General features: G+C 42.8%; 1 protein-coding gene and 1 non-coding gene across 2 annotated transcripts; one reads left to right on the forward strand and one right to left on the reverse strand.

The window, feature by feature from the left end:
* The first annotated feature begins 4,900 nt into the window (after window positions 1-4,900).
* Trnae-cuc lies at window positions 4,901-4,972 on the forward strand. Its single transcript has one exon. It is a non-coding gene; the product is annotated as a tRNA-Glu (tRNA).
* Window positions 4,973-9,252: 4,280 nt separating this feature from the next.
* On the reverse strand, window positions 9,253-9,737 carry LOC109472541 (uncharacterized histidine-rich protein DDB_G0274557-like; the record flags this gene model as incomplete). Its single annotated transcript, XM_019772325.1, has 2 exons — window positions 9,253-9,309; window positions 9,615-9,737. Coding segments are annotated over 2 exons (180 nt in total), but the record flags the coding sequence as incomplete, so codon positions are not given.
* Between the last annotated feature and the right edge of the window lie 6,171 nt (window positions 9,738-15,908).

Here is a 15,908-nt window from a genome sequence, read left to right on the forward strand (position 1 = left end):
GGGGGAAATGTAGCTTCTCTGGCCGGCTACCTTCCATGGCCAATAAATACCCTTTTTACTAATTTTAGGTCGATTTCTACGATTTATTCACCCCGCAAAAGAAGTCTGGTGGAGACAAGGAAAAATAGTAGAAATCGACCGAAATAAAGGAGGTAGCCGGCCAGAGAAGATCTAATTCGCTACCTCCCCTGGATTCCTTTAATTCGGCCGATTTCTACTATTTTTCCAGCGATCCGCGGTGCCTGGTAGATGCTAGTTAGGTACTAGGTTAGGATTATTTCGGGCGGTTGTTACAGTTAGTAGAGGTTGTTAGGCATTTTGCCAGCTTTTACATGTATTTGGGTATGTTGGCCTAACGCCCTGGTATAGTACTGGCAACAGCCGTTACTAAGGCGTGTTTCGGGCTTTTTTAGGCATTTTTTTCGTTTTGTCAAGCTTTCTATTTTATCGGCTTATTTCAACCAATTATTTTTTTTCTCCAAGCAGATGTTTAGGCTTCGGATTCTTTGTTGACGTGTTAATAGACGTTTTTTTATTCGGGCTTTCTTTTTTGTATTGGTATTTTTTTTACGCTAATGGTAACTGTCTGGCAAAAAAGATACTGTCTTTACAGCCACCAAACATCTGCTTGGAGTCACCCCTATTCGGGCATTATCAATATGTGTGTTGGGTTTTTTTAAAGCACCGTAACAGGTATTATAAAACCTGCTTTGTCAGTCTATATTTGTTCCATCCTTTTTTTCGCAATAGAAATATAGTATACTTATTTTCACGTTTGAAACTTGATGTTTTAGTAGTAATAGTAACATTGCGTAACGCTTAGATCATTTTTCTTATGTAAACGTTTCACTGGCAGATTCACAAAAAGATATCCTTGGGCAAAAAAAATGATGTTTGAAAAAAAGTTATATCTCGTTTGACCTTTACTGTTTACACCCATACAGATACATTTCTCACTTCAAAGAAACTATTATATATGCAATAAAGCCCTTAGGCTTATAAAATAAAAGACATGTAGTGAAAGAAGCAATACCGTTTGATCAATTACTAACTAATGTCTTATATAACCTCGTTGCGTTTGATGTATGTGGGGGGGGGGGTGCGAAGGAATAATTTCGATAAGGGGCATTTCGGGAAGACAGAGACCAAATGGTTGAATGAAAGGTTGTTGTAAAAATGAGAAAATTGACTGTCCTAAAAATTTCGTACACGTAATAATTTTGCATTGTGGCGGCTCAAATTTGTACCAAGCAAAACGTCATATAAAATTACCTTCAACGCCATGTATATCTTTGACCATTTGTCAATCAAGACCTAGTGTATAGCCTCCTTAGCAGGCTTATATAGAACTGGGCGCTATTAGTGGACTTCCGACTTCGGCTGTTTTCTGATTAGCCCAGATCTAAAAAAACGGGGGTAATTCAACCAGGCCGGCTATGTGCATATGATCAGAAAATATATAGCACATGAAAGATCCCAAAGACCCTGAACTCCCTGAATACCCCCAAAAACCCCCAGTTTTTGGCATGCTATGGAGGCTAAGGTTTTGATGCATGTGCGGTGGAACACCCCCTTCACACCCATACCCTCGGTTTTTCTCCCCGCCCTGTTTTCGTCGTTTGATTCTGACGTCACATATCGATTTGCGCTCGTCACCTGTGCGCTGGCATCGATCGGAGAAGTCTCGGAGCGGACCGTGTCCTAGATACTGTTTCACTGACACGCACGGATCAATTCTACAGCGAGTGTGTGTGTGTGTGTGTGTGTGTGTGTGTGTGTGTGTGTGTGTGTGTGTGTGTGTGTGTGTGTGTGTGTGTGTGTGTGTGTGTGTGTGTGTCTTCTTTCAATTATGGTTTAATCAACGGATGGTAAACGTTATATAACGTTTGGGAAATACCTCAGTCACGGCTTTGAATACTAGTATTGATTCTAGAAGGGACAGCTGACTCTACGAGGCTTCAGAAGCGTCTGGAAATAGTAGAAATTGGACAAATGGACCGTATAACCACATAATTAAACATGCCAGTCAACCAGACTGAGAGGAGTATAGTTTAGCGCTCTGAATGTACTCCTTTAGCAGATCAACTCCCCTGGTATGTCATTTGTGTATTTGGCCAATTTCTATTCTTTTCAGCCCCCTCAGAAGCCTGGTAGAGAGGCTAGGAGATGACGGCTAACGATGGAAAGACAGAACATTCACGTGGTGCTGATGGCAGGGCTTTCACGTGGTCTCGGGAATGACAAATAATATCGAGCGGTGATTTCGGGCGAACCGAAGCGGAAGGAATATTTCCTCAGACGGTCGGAAGAATTCCCCCGGGGGAATACTCTAAAGCTTTTCGTGTTTCACGAGGTCTGGGTCCCTCATTAATAACATCGATGTTTCCCCACTTTACACACCTAAGTAATACAGACAAATTCACATTTTTAATGAACTTAGACAAACCCCCAATCCTTAAACTTGTATGTATTTATCTTTTCAACATCACAGAGAAGCGAAGAGAAGTCGAAATTATGTAACAGACTGTAGTGCTAGTACTAGATTGATATTGTTGTGTATATATTTGTGTATTCAAGTTAACCTTTGTACCTAACCCAGTGGGTATGTTTGTACAATAAAGGTCTTCATTCATTCATTCATTCATTCATTTTTCTCTGCCTGTCTGTACATTGTTACATCGTTTTGTTACTGCCAGGAAGTTTAATCTCTAAGCAGACCTTATGGGTGTAAGGCAGTATCAAATAGACGCGAAGAAAGATACGATTACAAAAAAAATCTCAATGAAAACACCTAAAACACGTCGAAAATAAGCCGAAGCCTAAAATATCTGCTAGTAGAGAAGAACAAAAAAGGTTTATATTTACCGACCACAATTTCAGTCTCAGTGCAAGTGCCAGCTTGCTTGAACAGATCTCCGATGATCAAGCACATGTTGAAATTGGAAATTGTAACGTTAACGTTGTCTGGATGGTAGTAATTTCTCGCAAGCACTCAACGTAACCGCAACAAAATAAAGATAACACATAACAAGAAATGCAGATAATAACTAGAAAGGTAACATTTGCAAAGCAAATGCATCATGTAATTTACCTTCACATGTGGTCTGCTCTGTCAATTCTTACTCAAACATATTCATATATATGGTGACAGGAGTTTAAATCCCTCCTACTATAAAATTGCAACATGATGTAACCCAACACTAGTTACCATGGTGACAGACGTCTGGTTCAGGTCATTGACCTTATTGGTTTGGAGAATTCATCTCAACAATATGTTGAGATGAATAACACAGGACATGCAGAACAAGGGAATATGGATTCGAATTATGAAGTATTCAGAAGCCTTGGCAGGTAAAGTATGGGATTTTTTTCTGAACCTGTGAAGATCTAGCAAAATTCGAGTAAAGGATGCATGACTAGTCTGCACAGTATGTTAGAGTATGTGTTCATTAAAACATGTCTCGCTCGCTATGGATTTTCAGATAGAAAGGGTGGCTCTTCTCGGATTAGTGTTGTCTGTGCGGAGATAACTGAGCTGGATCCTCCCTGCCGGGTGTCATCACGTTATCTGTCCGCTGGCGGTCAGGATTTCCGCGCCTGCTTGTGACGTCACTGGCTATCGATTTTTTTTTGTTTTCAGCGCTTTCGTGCTAGCCTCTACCAGGCACCGCGGATCGCTGGAAAAATAGTAGAAATTGGCTGAAATAAAGGAATGATATACCAGAGGAGGTAGAAAAGATCCAATTCGAATTCCAACGCGAATCTACCTTCCCTGGAATATTATTACTTTATTTCGGCCAATTTCTACTACTAGTATTTTTCAAGCGATCCGCGGTGCCTGGTAGAGGCTACTTCATGCCGACTGCCTCGCTCAATCAGGCTCAATCCGTCTGGAATCGCGCAGGTAGATATTGAGAAGGAGAAGCTAAGTAGCCTGAGTGCCAGACTGTTACCAGGACCGGCAGTATATAAGCTAGCTCCTCGGCTCCAGGGCCAACATGCCCCCAAGTAAAATGTAGCACAGAAGAAATGGACTACGAATGCAGGGTGGGAGACAACGTTTCCAAGAAATAGAAGGCTGCAGTCTTTAAGATCCCGTATACCGTATACCGTACGTGGTACAACTGGATTATGAATTCTCCCAGAAGTCAGACGTAATCCCCAAGCAAATGTTGGAAAATAAAACCCTGGCGCTTAAATCATTATAGTCTCAAAGACTCTAAATCGACCTCCTTGGGTGCTAGAAAAATACACGGGTTGTGCATGGAATCCTGTTTGATTCCATGGGCTGTGCTTCGGTACAGGACTGATGAACGATTCATTTCATAGCATACTAATTTTCTTATCATTTTTTTTAGATGAAAAGTTACAAAGCGAAAGAAATGGTACGTTGGGTAGAGGATATGCTGTCCTGTATCAAAAACGATAAACATACCACCAAGCTAAAACATCCGGCTGGAAAATACAGAAAATCGAACGCGCTACATACGACACGTGAGAGCTGCAGTTACAGCCGCCACCCGCCGAGTGGCGCTTCGTAGGGACGTGATTTATATGAATAGCGCCGCCATACGGAGGGAGTGGAACTGCAGCACAGGTGTTCACAACTGATGATCTGAAAATATGCATTTTTTCGCGATATATGTCGGTTTTGACAGCATTTTCTAGTAAAGTTGTGTGATATTACAGCTTCAATATATATCAGTTTCATCACATCAAATGTCAATGTAATATTATTCCCAAGAAAAATTAAATCACATATGATATGACAGCATCAAACAATCTTGTGGTTTCATGGTAACAGTCTGGTTTGAAGTCTGCTCCATATTACATTGCATTGCTTCACATAATATATATAAAATTGGCCATGATCTTATAACCAACGTCTTCATTAACGCAATCCCATATGGTCTAGTGGTTAGGATTTGGCGCTCTCACCGCCAAGGCCCGGGTTCGATTCCCGGTGTGGGAAGCAATATTTTTTATGATGTCCTTTTGCTTCTTTTTTGTTTCTTTCGCCAAATATAAAATGTTGTGTTTCTGGCCATAGTTAGGGTCAGTCGTTAGGGGATCTTTTTTTGTTTGTTTGGTAGCTTTTGACTAAACTGATCCAACAGGCACAGTAAGAACTGAAGTGCATCAGGAGCAGGGCTGTTTCCAGGACCCGTCCCCGCTTTGTTTTCTTGTGGAGAAGGGACAGATATTTCACCCCATATATCTGCATATATTTATAATCTCCAAGCAGATCTTTTGGTGGGGGTAAGACAGTACAGATGTATCAAGAAATGGTTACAGACTGGCCAATTTGATACTGTCTTACCCCCACCAAAAGATCTGATTGGAGATTACAAAAATTCCCCCTGAAAATGCGTAGAACAACGACGGTTTGAAATTCATCTGTCAGACCGAAAATTTTGACGGTTTTGACGCTACTGTACGTCAAAATCGTTTGCGGGAAGCCGCGCAATTTTAGCTGTTCCAGCGACTGGTAGATATTTAAAAGGGGAAGCTAAGTAGAAGACCGAAAATTTTGACGGTTTTGGATGTAGCTTGGCGGTATGTTTATCGTTTTGACGGTTTTGACGCTACTGAGTACTGTACGTCAAAATTAGCCTCTACCAGGCACCGCGGATCGCTGGAAAAAATAGTAGAAATTGGCCGAAATAAAGGGATGGTATTCCAGAGAAGATCCAGGGCCATAGAAGCTCCAATTTGCGACCCACGTGGGGGTCAATTTCTACTATTTTTCCAGCGATCCGTGGAGCTTCTATGGCCCTGGATCTTCTCTGGAATACTATCCCTTTATTTCGGCCAATTTCTACTATTTTTCCAGCGATCCGCGGTGCCTGGTAGAGGCTACGTCAAAATCGTTTGCGGGAAGCCGCGCGCGCAATTTTAGGCTGTTCCAGCGACTGGAGTCACCCCAGGTGTGATTCATGGCGGGCTCTTCTGGGAAATGCCGCCCGTCTAGACGCGGCTGATGATGCGGCTTTCCGAACCGCTGACGTAGCGAGGATCCATAAACCTGCGCGGCGCGAAATCCCCGGGGTGGGCTCACAATATCCTCTACCAGGCTTTGGGAGGCGGCTAGAAAGAGTAGAAATCGGCCACGAAATGCGGCGAAATGTTCTCTCAACGGACAAACTCCCTTGTTGGCATGATTATCTCTCTATTTGGCCGATTTCTACTCTTTCCAGCCGCCTCCCTAAGCCTGGTAGAGGCTAGCGAGGATCCATAAACCTGCGCGGCGCGAAATCCCCGGGGTGGGCTCACAAAGCACGTCGGCAGAACGCACTGCACCTGTGCGAAACCCGTAATGTATTGTACATAGCACTTCGGCAGAACGTCTCATATAAGGTCGTATTCGCGCATATAAGGAAAACATCTCGTCTGTAGTTCTCAAATGTTATGTCGGAAAAGATATCCTCTGCAACAGGCAAAATCCCAATGCAACGTTGACCAAACATCCACCGAAAAGCGTGAAAATACAGGGTTCTGCGCAGGCACAGTACGTTCTGCCGACGTGCTGGCTCACAATTGTTTGTTTGTTTGTTTGTTTGTTTATTGGTTCGCATATATTTAATAACAATAAAATGAAAATGTTACTGACAATAAAATAAAATGCTGGGGAAAGATATGAAGCCATAGTGGCTTGTCTGGGATCTTCCCCGACAAAATTAATTAACAACTGAAATAATGCTAACAAATCAAATGATAATAATAAATAACAATAGGTAACTTATAAATTTGATCAATATGATCAAAATGATAATAGTAACAAAACAAATAGTAACATGAATAACAAAAGTGATTGATAAATAACGCTAATTAGAAATGATATGTTAAAAACTATAACTTTAACGTTAACAGAACTTTAACTGCAATACAGACATTGGCAGAATTGAAGCAATAACTCAAGAAAATAAATGAATTTTAAAGAGAAACGGAGATTCAAACTTATACAGATGAAATCAAAGTAATAAGAAATCAAATGTCGGTGGAAAAGAAAAGTAGGTGATTTTTAAGATTTCGTTTAAAACTAATTATTGATGTTAAACATTTTAGGTGGAGCGGGAGATCATTCCAAGTAGTTATACATTTATATTTTACACTCATTTGGGCTACGGACGTTCTAACTAGGGGGATATGGAAATGGGCACTTTGTCGAGTATGGTAAGTATGAAAATGGGAATTAAGATTTAGAAGACCATTAAATGTGTCTGGAAGAGAACAAGTAAGGAATTTAAACGTAAATAGCATCAGATGAAGTTTGTTTATGTCAAAAATATTCAAAATATTAAGTTTTGTAAACAAAGGTGCAGAATGTGCGTGGAAACTGGCGCCGGTGGCTGAACGAACAAATCTTTTTTGGAGTAATACTAGGGGCTGTAGTGTGGTTTTGTAGGCGCATCCCCAGACTATATTCCCGTAGGTTAGATATGGGTATATTAAGCTATTGTATATGGTAATAATGGTTTTTTGAGTAAGAAGATGTTTAATTTTTCCAATAATACCGATAGTTTTTGAAATTTTTTTACCTAACATAGTTATATGTGGTTTCCAGGTCAATCGTTCATCAATGATTATACCTATTCCTCAAGCCAAATTCTTATAAGAATTTGGCTTGACTCTCTTGAGAAAGGGTCACATTTTTTAAAAAGACAATACCCGGCATAAAGTTACTCTCCAAGCAGAGGTTGTGGGGGAATGATCGTTACCTTTTTATATATGGCCGTTTTTTTTCCTGATCCCCCACTGTCGGCCGGCTGGATACTGTCCGCGTGTTGGATACTATCTTTAGCCACCAAAAGATCTGCTTGGAGATTAGCATAAAGTAGCCTCCTGTGCAGACCCCGCGGCGATGGGGAAGAGTTTTAACGCGTTATTTTAATATAGCCGGCCATCCTACATAGCCGCCGAGAGAAGGTTCCATTCCGCAAGGCGGCTATGTAGGATGGCCGGCTATATTAAAATAATGCGTTAAAAACTCTTCCTCACCGCCGCGGGGCCTGCACAGGAGGCTAATGGTGGGCTAACAACACCCGCATTAAAGCCCGTAAACCACTAGACGGCGATTGCAGACCCACTACATTCGGATTTTAGTTTTTGTGTGAACCCATAACATTCCGAATGCTGTTGGGTTTTGTGGGGAAAAAATTCAGTGCAAAAGAGAAACCCTGATTAAAAAAAAAGCCTAAAAACACGCTAAAAATACCCCCAAAACCCAACCTCTGCTTGGAGAGTAGCACACTATTCAATAGAGGGCGATCGTTGGGCGTTCAAAATTTGTGACCGTTGGAATACTAGTATATTTTGTGTGACAAAAAAGCAGACTAGACAAGACACACAACGTAAAGAAATATTTTTTTGGGCGATCTGTTAAACATTTTGTCGCTCAGTGAGAGATCGCCACCATCTAATGGAAAGGGTGTCACCGAATTCCACCTAAAATTCCCCCCACGGACGCAAGCATTATTATTAGCTAGCGACTTGCCCAACGCGACCGGCCCGAGTTGGGGACTGTTATCAGAAAAAGTAGGGTGCTGTTGTATCCAGATCCGTGATTCATTCAGAACCATACACAGGAATGGTTCTGGATAGTCTGGTCTCCACCAGACTTCTTTTGCGGGGAAATGGAGCTTCTCTTGCCGGCTACCTTCTCTGGCCAATTAATACCCTTTTTAGGCCGATTTCTACGATTTATTCACCCCGCAAAAGAAGTCTGGTGGAGACTATGGATAGTCCACGCGTATTTAGAACCGTGCCTGCGGCAAATCTACGTTCTTGGATACGATCTAGATGTTATCGAGAACCGTGCCTGATCCTAACCCATCCAGACATAGAACTAGATGTTCACGGTGTTGGATACAATAGCACCCATTCGGGTCAGCATCTTCCCCTCCAACATCTGCTTGGAGAGAACAGGACTGACCACCGCTAAGCCACTTGGTCCAGGGGTCAGAAAGGTGGCGTGAGCGGCAACCGGACGCTGTCACGGTCCGGTCGTGATTCATGAAGGTACTTTGAACCCGGCTTTCACTGGACACGGCCTGGCAGGTGGGCAGGGGCGGGCGACTTGGAGGGTCCAGTGGTACAACTGGCTAGTCTTCAAACATGTCTTTTGGTGGCTGCAGTACAGTATCAAATTGGCATGGCAGTACCCATACTAGTAAGAAAAGATAGCCCGATAAAAACGCATGGAAGGATGGGTGGGTAGGTGGGTGGATGGATGGATGGGTGGATGGGTGGATGGGTGGATGGATGGATGGACGGACGGACGGACGGGTGGATGGATGGATGAATGGATGGATGGATGAATGGATGGATATGGATAGATGTTTAGATGGGTAAACGGATGGCTGGATGGTTTGATTCATGAGGATACTTTGAACCCGGCTTTCACTGGACACGGCCTGGCAGGTGGGCAGGGGCGGGCGACTTGGAGGGTCCAGCCGTACAACTGGCTAGTCTTTAAACAGATCTTCTGGTATAAAATTGACATGGCATGATGGCAGTACCCATATCAGTAAGATAAAAACGCATGGATGTACGGATGGATAGATGTGTGGGTGTGGGTGTGGATGAATGAATGGATGGATGGATGGATGGATGGATGGATGGATGGATGGATGGATGGATGGATGGATGGATGGATGGATGGATGGATGGATGGATGGATGGATGGATGGATGGATGGATGGACGGATGAATGGATGGACGGATGGGTGGATTGATGAATGGATGGATTGATGGATTGATGTTTAGATGGGTAAACGGATGGCTGGATGGTTTGATGGCTAGATGGATGGACGGACGGATATACATGTATACAAGGATGGAAGGGCATGACGAATGAATGAGTGAATAAATGAATAAAGGAGGGAGGAAACAAGTACGCTTGATACCTTTCTGTTCAAGAAAAGTCTACAGTACCGTTCTGGTAGCATAAGTTTTTTTAAACAATTTGCCTGCTCCTATAGCAAAAGCACACGTAAAACAGAGACGGAGGCGGATTCTCACATCTGCTTGATTATGTTCCTACCGCCAAGCGAGCCTCAGTCTACAGCGGATTTAGGAACCCTGTTACAGGGAACTTTCTATTTTCAAACAAAGCTTAAGGCACAATTTCGAAATGTCAAACAAACACGAAAATATCGTGTGGCCTCGGGATTAACTAAATGTCAGATCAGACCACATGGTGACGATTTAAAAATACCCGGCCTTTAACTCACCACGTGGCCCAACAAACCAGTCTCCTACACACGGCATGCCGCGACAGTACTTATTTATTATTACAATATTTATTGTCAAGTCAGGGGAAAAAAGTCAAGTAACGCGGAGTCAAAAACTGCAAATTTAGCCAAAAAAACTGTAAAATTCAGCAAAATATAGGGAGATAATTGGCCACCGTAGAGTTCATTTGCGAACCCACTCCCCGAACAGAAGTATATATAGACTTATATAAGACTATATATATATATATATATATATATATATATATATATATATATATATATATATATATAGACTTTATGTAGACTTATATTGAAGACTCTATATTTAGACTTCGGCCTATTTTGACGCGTTTGAGGGTTTTCTTTTTATAACGGTATCTACTTTTGACAGCCAAATTGGATACCGCCCAGCCAATTCGATACTAGCTGTCTTGCCAATTTGATACTGTGTTGTAGCCATCAAAAGATCTGCTTCAAAACGCCTTTAGCGTGTTATATGCGTATTTATCGGGTTTTCTTTTTCTTGTACCGGTAATCTTTTTTCGCCAGCCAAAATTGGACACTTTCAAGTGTTTTATGCGTTTTTTTTTTCGGGCTTTCTTTTTGTACCGGCATCTTTTTGTACCCGGCCCGTTTCTAGCTTTTGCCGGCCAGAATTTGATTCTGTCTTACCAATTTGATACTGCCTTGTCTTGTAGCCGCCAGAAAGCTGCTTCGAGATTAATAAAATAAAACGCCTTTAGCGTGTTATATGCGTATTTATCGGGTTTTCTTTTTCTTGTACCGGTATCTTTTTTTCGCCAGCCAAAATTGGATACTGTCCGGCCAATTTAATACTGTCTTCCCAATTTGATACTGTCTTGTAGCCACCAAAAAGATCTGCTTCGTGATTAGTCAAAACCCCGCCTTTCAAGTGTTTTATGCGTTTTTTATCGGGTTTTCTTTTTGTACGTGGGGGGGTCGGTATCTTTTTGTACCCGCTTCTAGCTTTTGCCGGCGAGAACTGGATACTGCCCTGCCAATTTCTTTCTGTGTTACCAATTTGATACTGTCTTGTCTTGTAGCCGCCAAAAAGCGGCTTCGAGATTAATAAAATAAAACGTCTTTGAAGTGTTTTATGCGTTTTTACCGGGCTTTGTTTTTTTTCTACCGGTGTCTTTTTTTTCGGACAGCAGAAATTGGATACTGCCCTGCCAATTTAATACTGTCTTGCCAATTCGATACCGTCTTGTAGCCACCACAAAGATCTGCCTGGGAATAAATCAAAACGCCCTTCAAGGCCTGGTGGAAGCTCCATACATCAGTCGGCAGTGACCTACATGTTCAGTGTAGTGCGTTCGGAAGATTGATGGTGGCGATTTGAGGGGGATTAGGTCTAGTGTGGTACGTGGGTAGACTCTGACGCGAGGAAAATCCGTCCCACGTTTGACACAGATTTGCGCTACGCACAAGTGTCAGACTTTTTTTTTTAATTAAACGGTGTCGCGCAATGCAAGGCCAATTATTTTTGGCCACTTCTAGGCATAGAGCTAGATGTACTAAAGTGAGTATAATGTAGTTATGTCAGGAGATGGCGGTGGACCTTTGTTTTGAAGCTTTGTGGATTGTAGTCGGACGGAAAGCATCTGTTTGGAAAAGAGTTCCATAATTTTGCAGTCCGGGGAAAGAAGATGTTGTTGTAAAATGACTTAGCCTGGATGCCAGACTCTAGTCTCTACCAGACTAACTACGCTGGCTATATATACTAGGAGAATATTTTACAGGGGAGTTTGGCCGCCTTGTAGGTTTGATTGGCCGCGCAGAGGGAAAGAAACTACCTCCCCGCGGCCGGACTCCCTTGACGTGGTTGATCAGACTTGTGTTCACCCAACGACCGTCACGACTACGTAGATACGGTGGTAAAATTTTATGGGCCCTGGAGCCGAGCTTGGAGCTGGCCAAGTTACGTGAGAAGAAGCTTAAGAAAATGTGAGCCCTGAAAACAGTCTGGGATCCAGGCTAAAGCGATAAGGCTTGCCGCACGTCCACAGTGGCTTGTAGATGACGGATTGACGTGGTTGATCAGACGTGTGTTCAGGTATAACGACCGTCACGACAAGCGGTGGGGATTACGGCTTGGTTATCAGCTACAGACAGGCGACCAGACAAAGGAGGGGGGGGGAGGCGACCGACGGATGCAGACGTTTTTATTAAAGCGTATTTTTCTGGATCGATTTTTGTGTGGGAGTACAACAAAGGATACGTCGGCAGAGAATGTTTCGGGCAAGTAACAATCAAATTTTCAGGCAAGTAACGATAGCCGAGAGCAACTGAGGTGGAGTTTGTTGCAAACTAAATTTTCTTAATCCGAATACATTTTAACAAATTTTCGCAGTGCTTGGCCAAGAGACCACTTGTAGGCACTGGACGAAGTTTGGGTTACTGAAGCAACATCTCATCTTCCAAAGTCAGAAACACCAAGCTTGACTCACGTGCACTGACACTGACACAGGGGACTAACTGACCCAATAGAAGCAGGGGTTACGAATTTAGTGCATTTTAGTCACAAAATGTGTCGACGATCATCTAAAAAGACGTTTTGTCTATCACCCTTTTGTCTAGCTAGTCATAGATACTAACATAGTAGTTTTCTAACTTAAGTTAACTTAACTTAACTTAACTTAACCTGCACGTTTCGGTGTATATAGGGCGGCGCCCATCTCCGTTTATATAGCCCTTGGCTTGGGCCACACAGTTGTACAAGCTCTACATCCTTTCATTCCTTTCTTTCTTCACTTTCTTCATTCATTCATTTTGTCGCCACGCACCCTATGATATGACGTGAGTTTCTGTAGCCCTTCACTTGGGCCACACAGTTATGGAAGCTCTACATCTTTTTATTCCTTCCTTCCTTCATTTTGTGGCCACCTTACGATATGACGTGAGTGGTCACTCTTTAATCTAACATCTGTTAAGACGAAAGAGAACACCTCTGACACACGTGACCTTCAACTCAGGTTACTTCCGGGCATGAAATCTCGGGCTTCTCGTCTCCGATGTCCGAACCCGAATCGGAAATCGGAAAGGTCGACTGTGAAATGGCCAGAATCCCGCCTGACAAGGGGCGACAGAACGGCAATGTCAAGATGGCGACCCCGGGAACACCGGGCGACAAAAAGTTCTCCGCGGGTAGGGGGTGTGGGGAGGGGGGCGATGATGCATGACCTACGGGACATTCGATACGTACGGTTAATTTGATTGATCAGTTTCGGAAAGGTTGCCGCGAACCTACAAGGTCAGTTTCGTGACCCGAATGACCTCTAACTCAATCTCTTGGAACATCAAGGTATAGAACGGGCGCAAGGCATGACGGGAATAGCAACTCTTGAAAAGATTCCCAACAAAGAAAGTTTGACGTGGATGGATGAGATTCGATAGAGAATTAGCAGCCTCCGATTACCAGAATTCAGAAATCCGGTTTCTTTGTGAGGAAGGAAGAAAGAAAAATCCTCTTGCGATTTAAAAAATGAGACAAAAGACGTCGCGAAATGAAAGAAAGTGAGGAAATCGTCTGCAACAAAAAGGAGCCGAAGTTTCGGGTAACCAGAAATAATTTACCTTTCATCTGGAAAATCATTGGCGGACGTGTTTCGTTACAGTCCAATATTTTTTGACAGAAAAAACGCTCAAATTTTCCTACATTTTGAAGCATATGGAACAAAAGTGAATAGTTAGTTTAGCCATGAAGTTTATATATAATCTAACCGAAGCTCACGGGGGGATAGAACAGGACAACAGAGGCAGAAAACAGCCAGCTGAACAGAAAATTCGTGAGAGACACAAATTTACATTTCCCTTTAAGCGCCATCCATCTGTGTCGTTGTTTGGTCCAGTTTTGTAAAAGCTAAACTAAATCACATCCCCAACAGGGCAGAACGGGTCTGAAACTCTACCCTTGTGTCTGCCTGTATGACCAGAAGGCCCAAGTGGTGTGCCCTTGGGAAAGGCGCTTTGCTCAGGTGAAATGGCTTTGGTTTAATACGGGCGCGGCGGCCTCATACAATTTACAAAGTCGTCGTTCGCTTTCTTTTTTCATATCGTATAATTTTTAACGATCGTACCACGAATTTGACCAAGTCCTTCAATGAAGGATGAGACGTAAACGAAATAAATCAGTTACATGAGTGTTGCTCTATTCAGGTACAGTACAGTTATATTACTAGCTCTCCAAGCAGTTTTAGACAGTTCGGCTTATTATTTACGTGTACATGTTTTGGCGTTTATATCGGGTTTTTTCTTTGTACTGGTATTTTTGTACGCTAACCAAACGTATTGGATACTGACTGATACTGTTTCGTCACTGTATTGCACTCACCAAAAGATCTGCTTGAAGATAACCGGTACATTGATGTTCCGGTATTTTGTACCTGTACCTAAATGATTTTCTCGGTATTTTACCCAGGCTCCATTCAGCGAGAAGGGGCTCGAGTTTTAAACGCCAGGAAATGATTGATGACTCCTACGTGACACCCTGACGGCACAGGTTTGAAGTCGGGTCCCCGAAAATTCCGTCGAGTCACCCGGAGGTCTTTCCCCCCGCCCCCGGTGACTTTGGTGTTGGTGGGTTGTTTTCAGTCCGCATCTGGCAAGCGGGGGACGATAAAACCCGTGGATTTGTCGGGACAACCCACAGACAAAGGGAGTTCACTGCTATGTCAGGTGGGACGTTTTGTTGGCCGGGTTGAAACAGATGGTCACTGACACCGACTTCCAGGTCTGATTTTTTTCCCAGTTCGCGAGAAGATTGAGTAGTCTCCACCACACCTCTCCCACGAATTGAGCGTTACGAAAATGGACACTCGGTAACATTTGGAGTTGAATAAAACACACCAGATACTGTCAGAAACTACTTTTTATGAGACTTCGATATAAGTTGCTGGGGAATAGTAAAAAATGGGATTACAGTTTGATACTTCAAAGAAGCTAGGCTAGGCGACTACCGACAGCCGGGTTGCAAAGTGAACTCCTATATAATAAAGTTTATTGCAAATTATTGCCAGAAAGTTTATTTGCAAGTACTTCGAAAGAGGCAAACAAAGGAGGAAGAACAATGTGAAAATGTCACTAGTATAAACAAAGAACATGTTACTAGTCTTTCGTGATCGTAGAATTTAGAAAGGACAGTTTGAAACAAACCGACTTTCGTGATATCTGATATTTGAAGTATCTGAATTGATCTTTGTTGTCACCATCATCACAAGACGGAGAGAGCACCTTCGTGAAATAACTTCTCCTTTGGTCATCCTCAACTGAAGAAAAGCATGATGCTTTTTCACGTACCCAGTAGTGCAAATCATGCATCTTCGCTACGGCTTGTGTATGTTGCTAAGCACACCGGGTCATCCATACCTACTTTTCTCGATAATTGTGTTGGGTACTTTTACGCCATTAATTCACTAGCCTCTACCAGGCTTATTCAGAAGCGACTGGAAAGAGTAGAAATTGGTCAAATATCATGCCAGTGGAGTTAGTCCGCTAAGGAGTACATGTGCAACTTCCGAAGCCTGGTACAGGCTAGCCATACGCTCCCTCATACACTTGGCCACCGGCATCCGAAACTTGAGTCCAATTTTTGTTTTCCTATTTTTCAGTCCATCGCTTCTGGGTCGTGTCCACGGTCATTAATCATAGCAA

This window comes from Branchiostoma belcheri, unplaced genomic scaffold, assembly GCF_001625305.1.
Source record: "Branchiostoma belcheri isolate BF01 breed outbred unplaced genomic scaffold, Haploidv18h27 scaffold28, whole genome shotgun sequence".
In the NCBI taxonomy this organism is placed as follows: domain Eukaryota; kingdom Metazoa; phylum Chordata; class Leptocardii; order Amphioxiformes; family Branchiostomatidae; genus Branchiostoma; species Branchiostoma belcheri.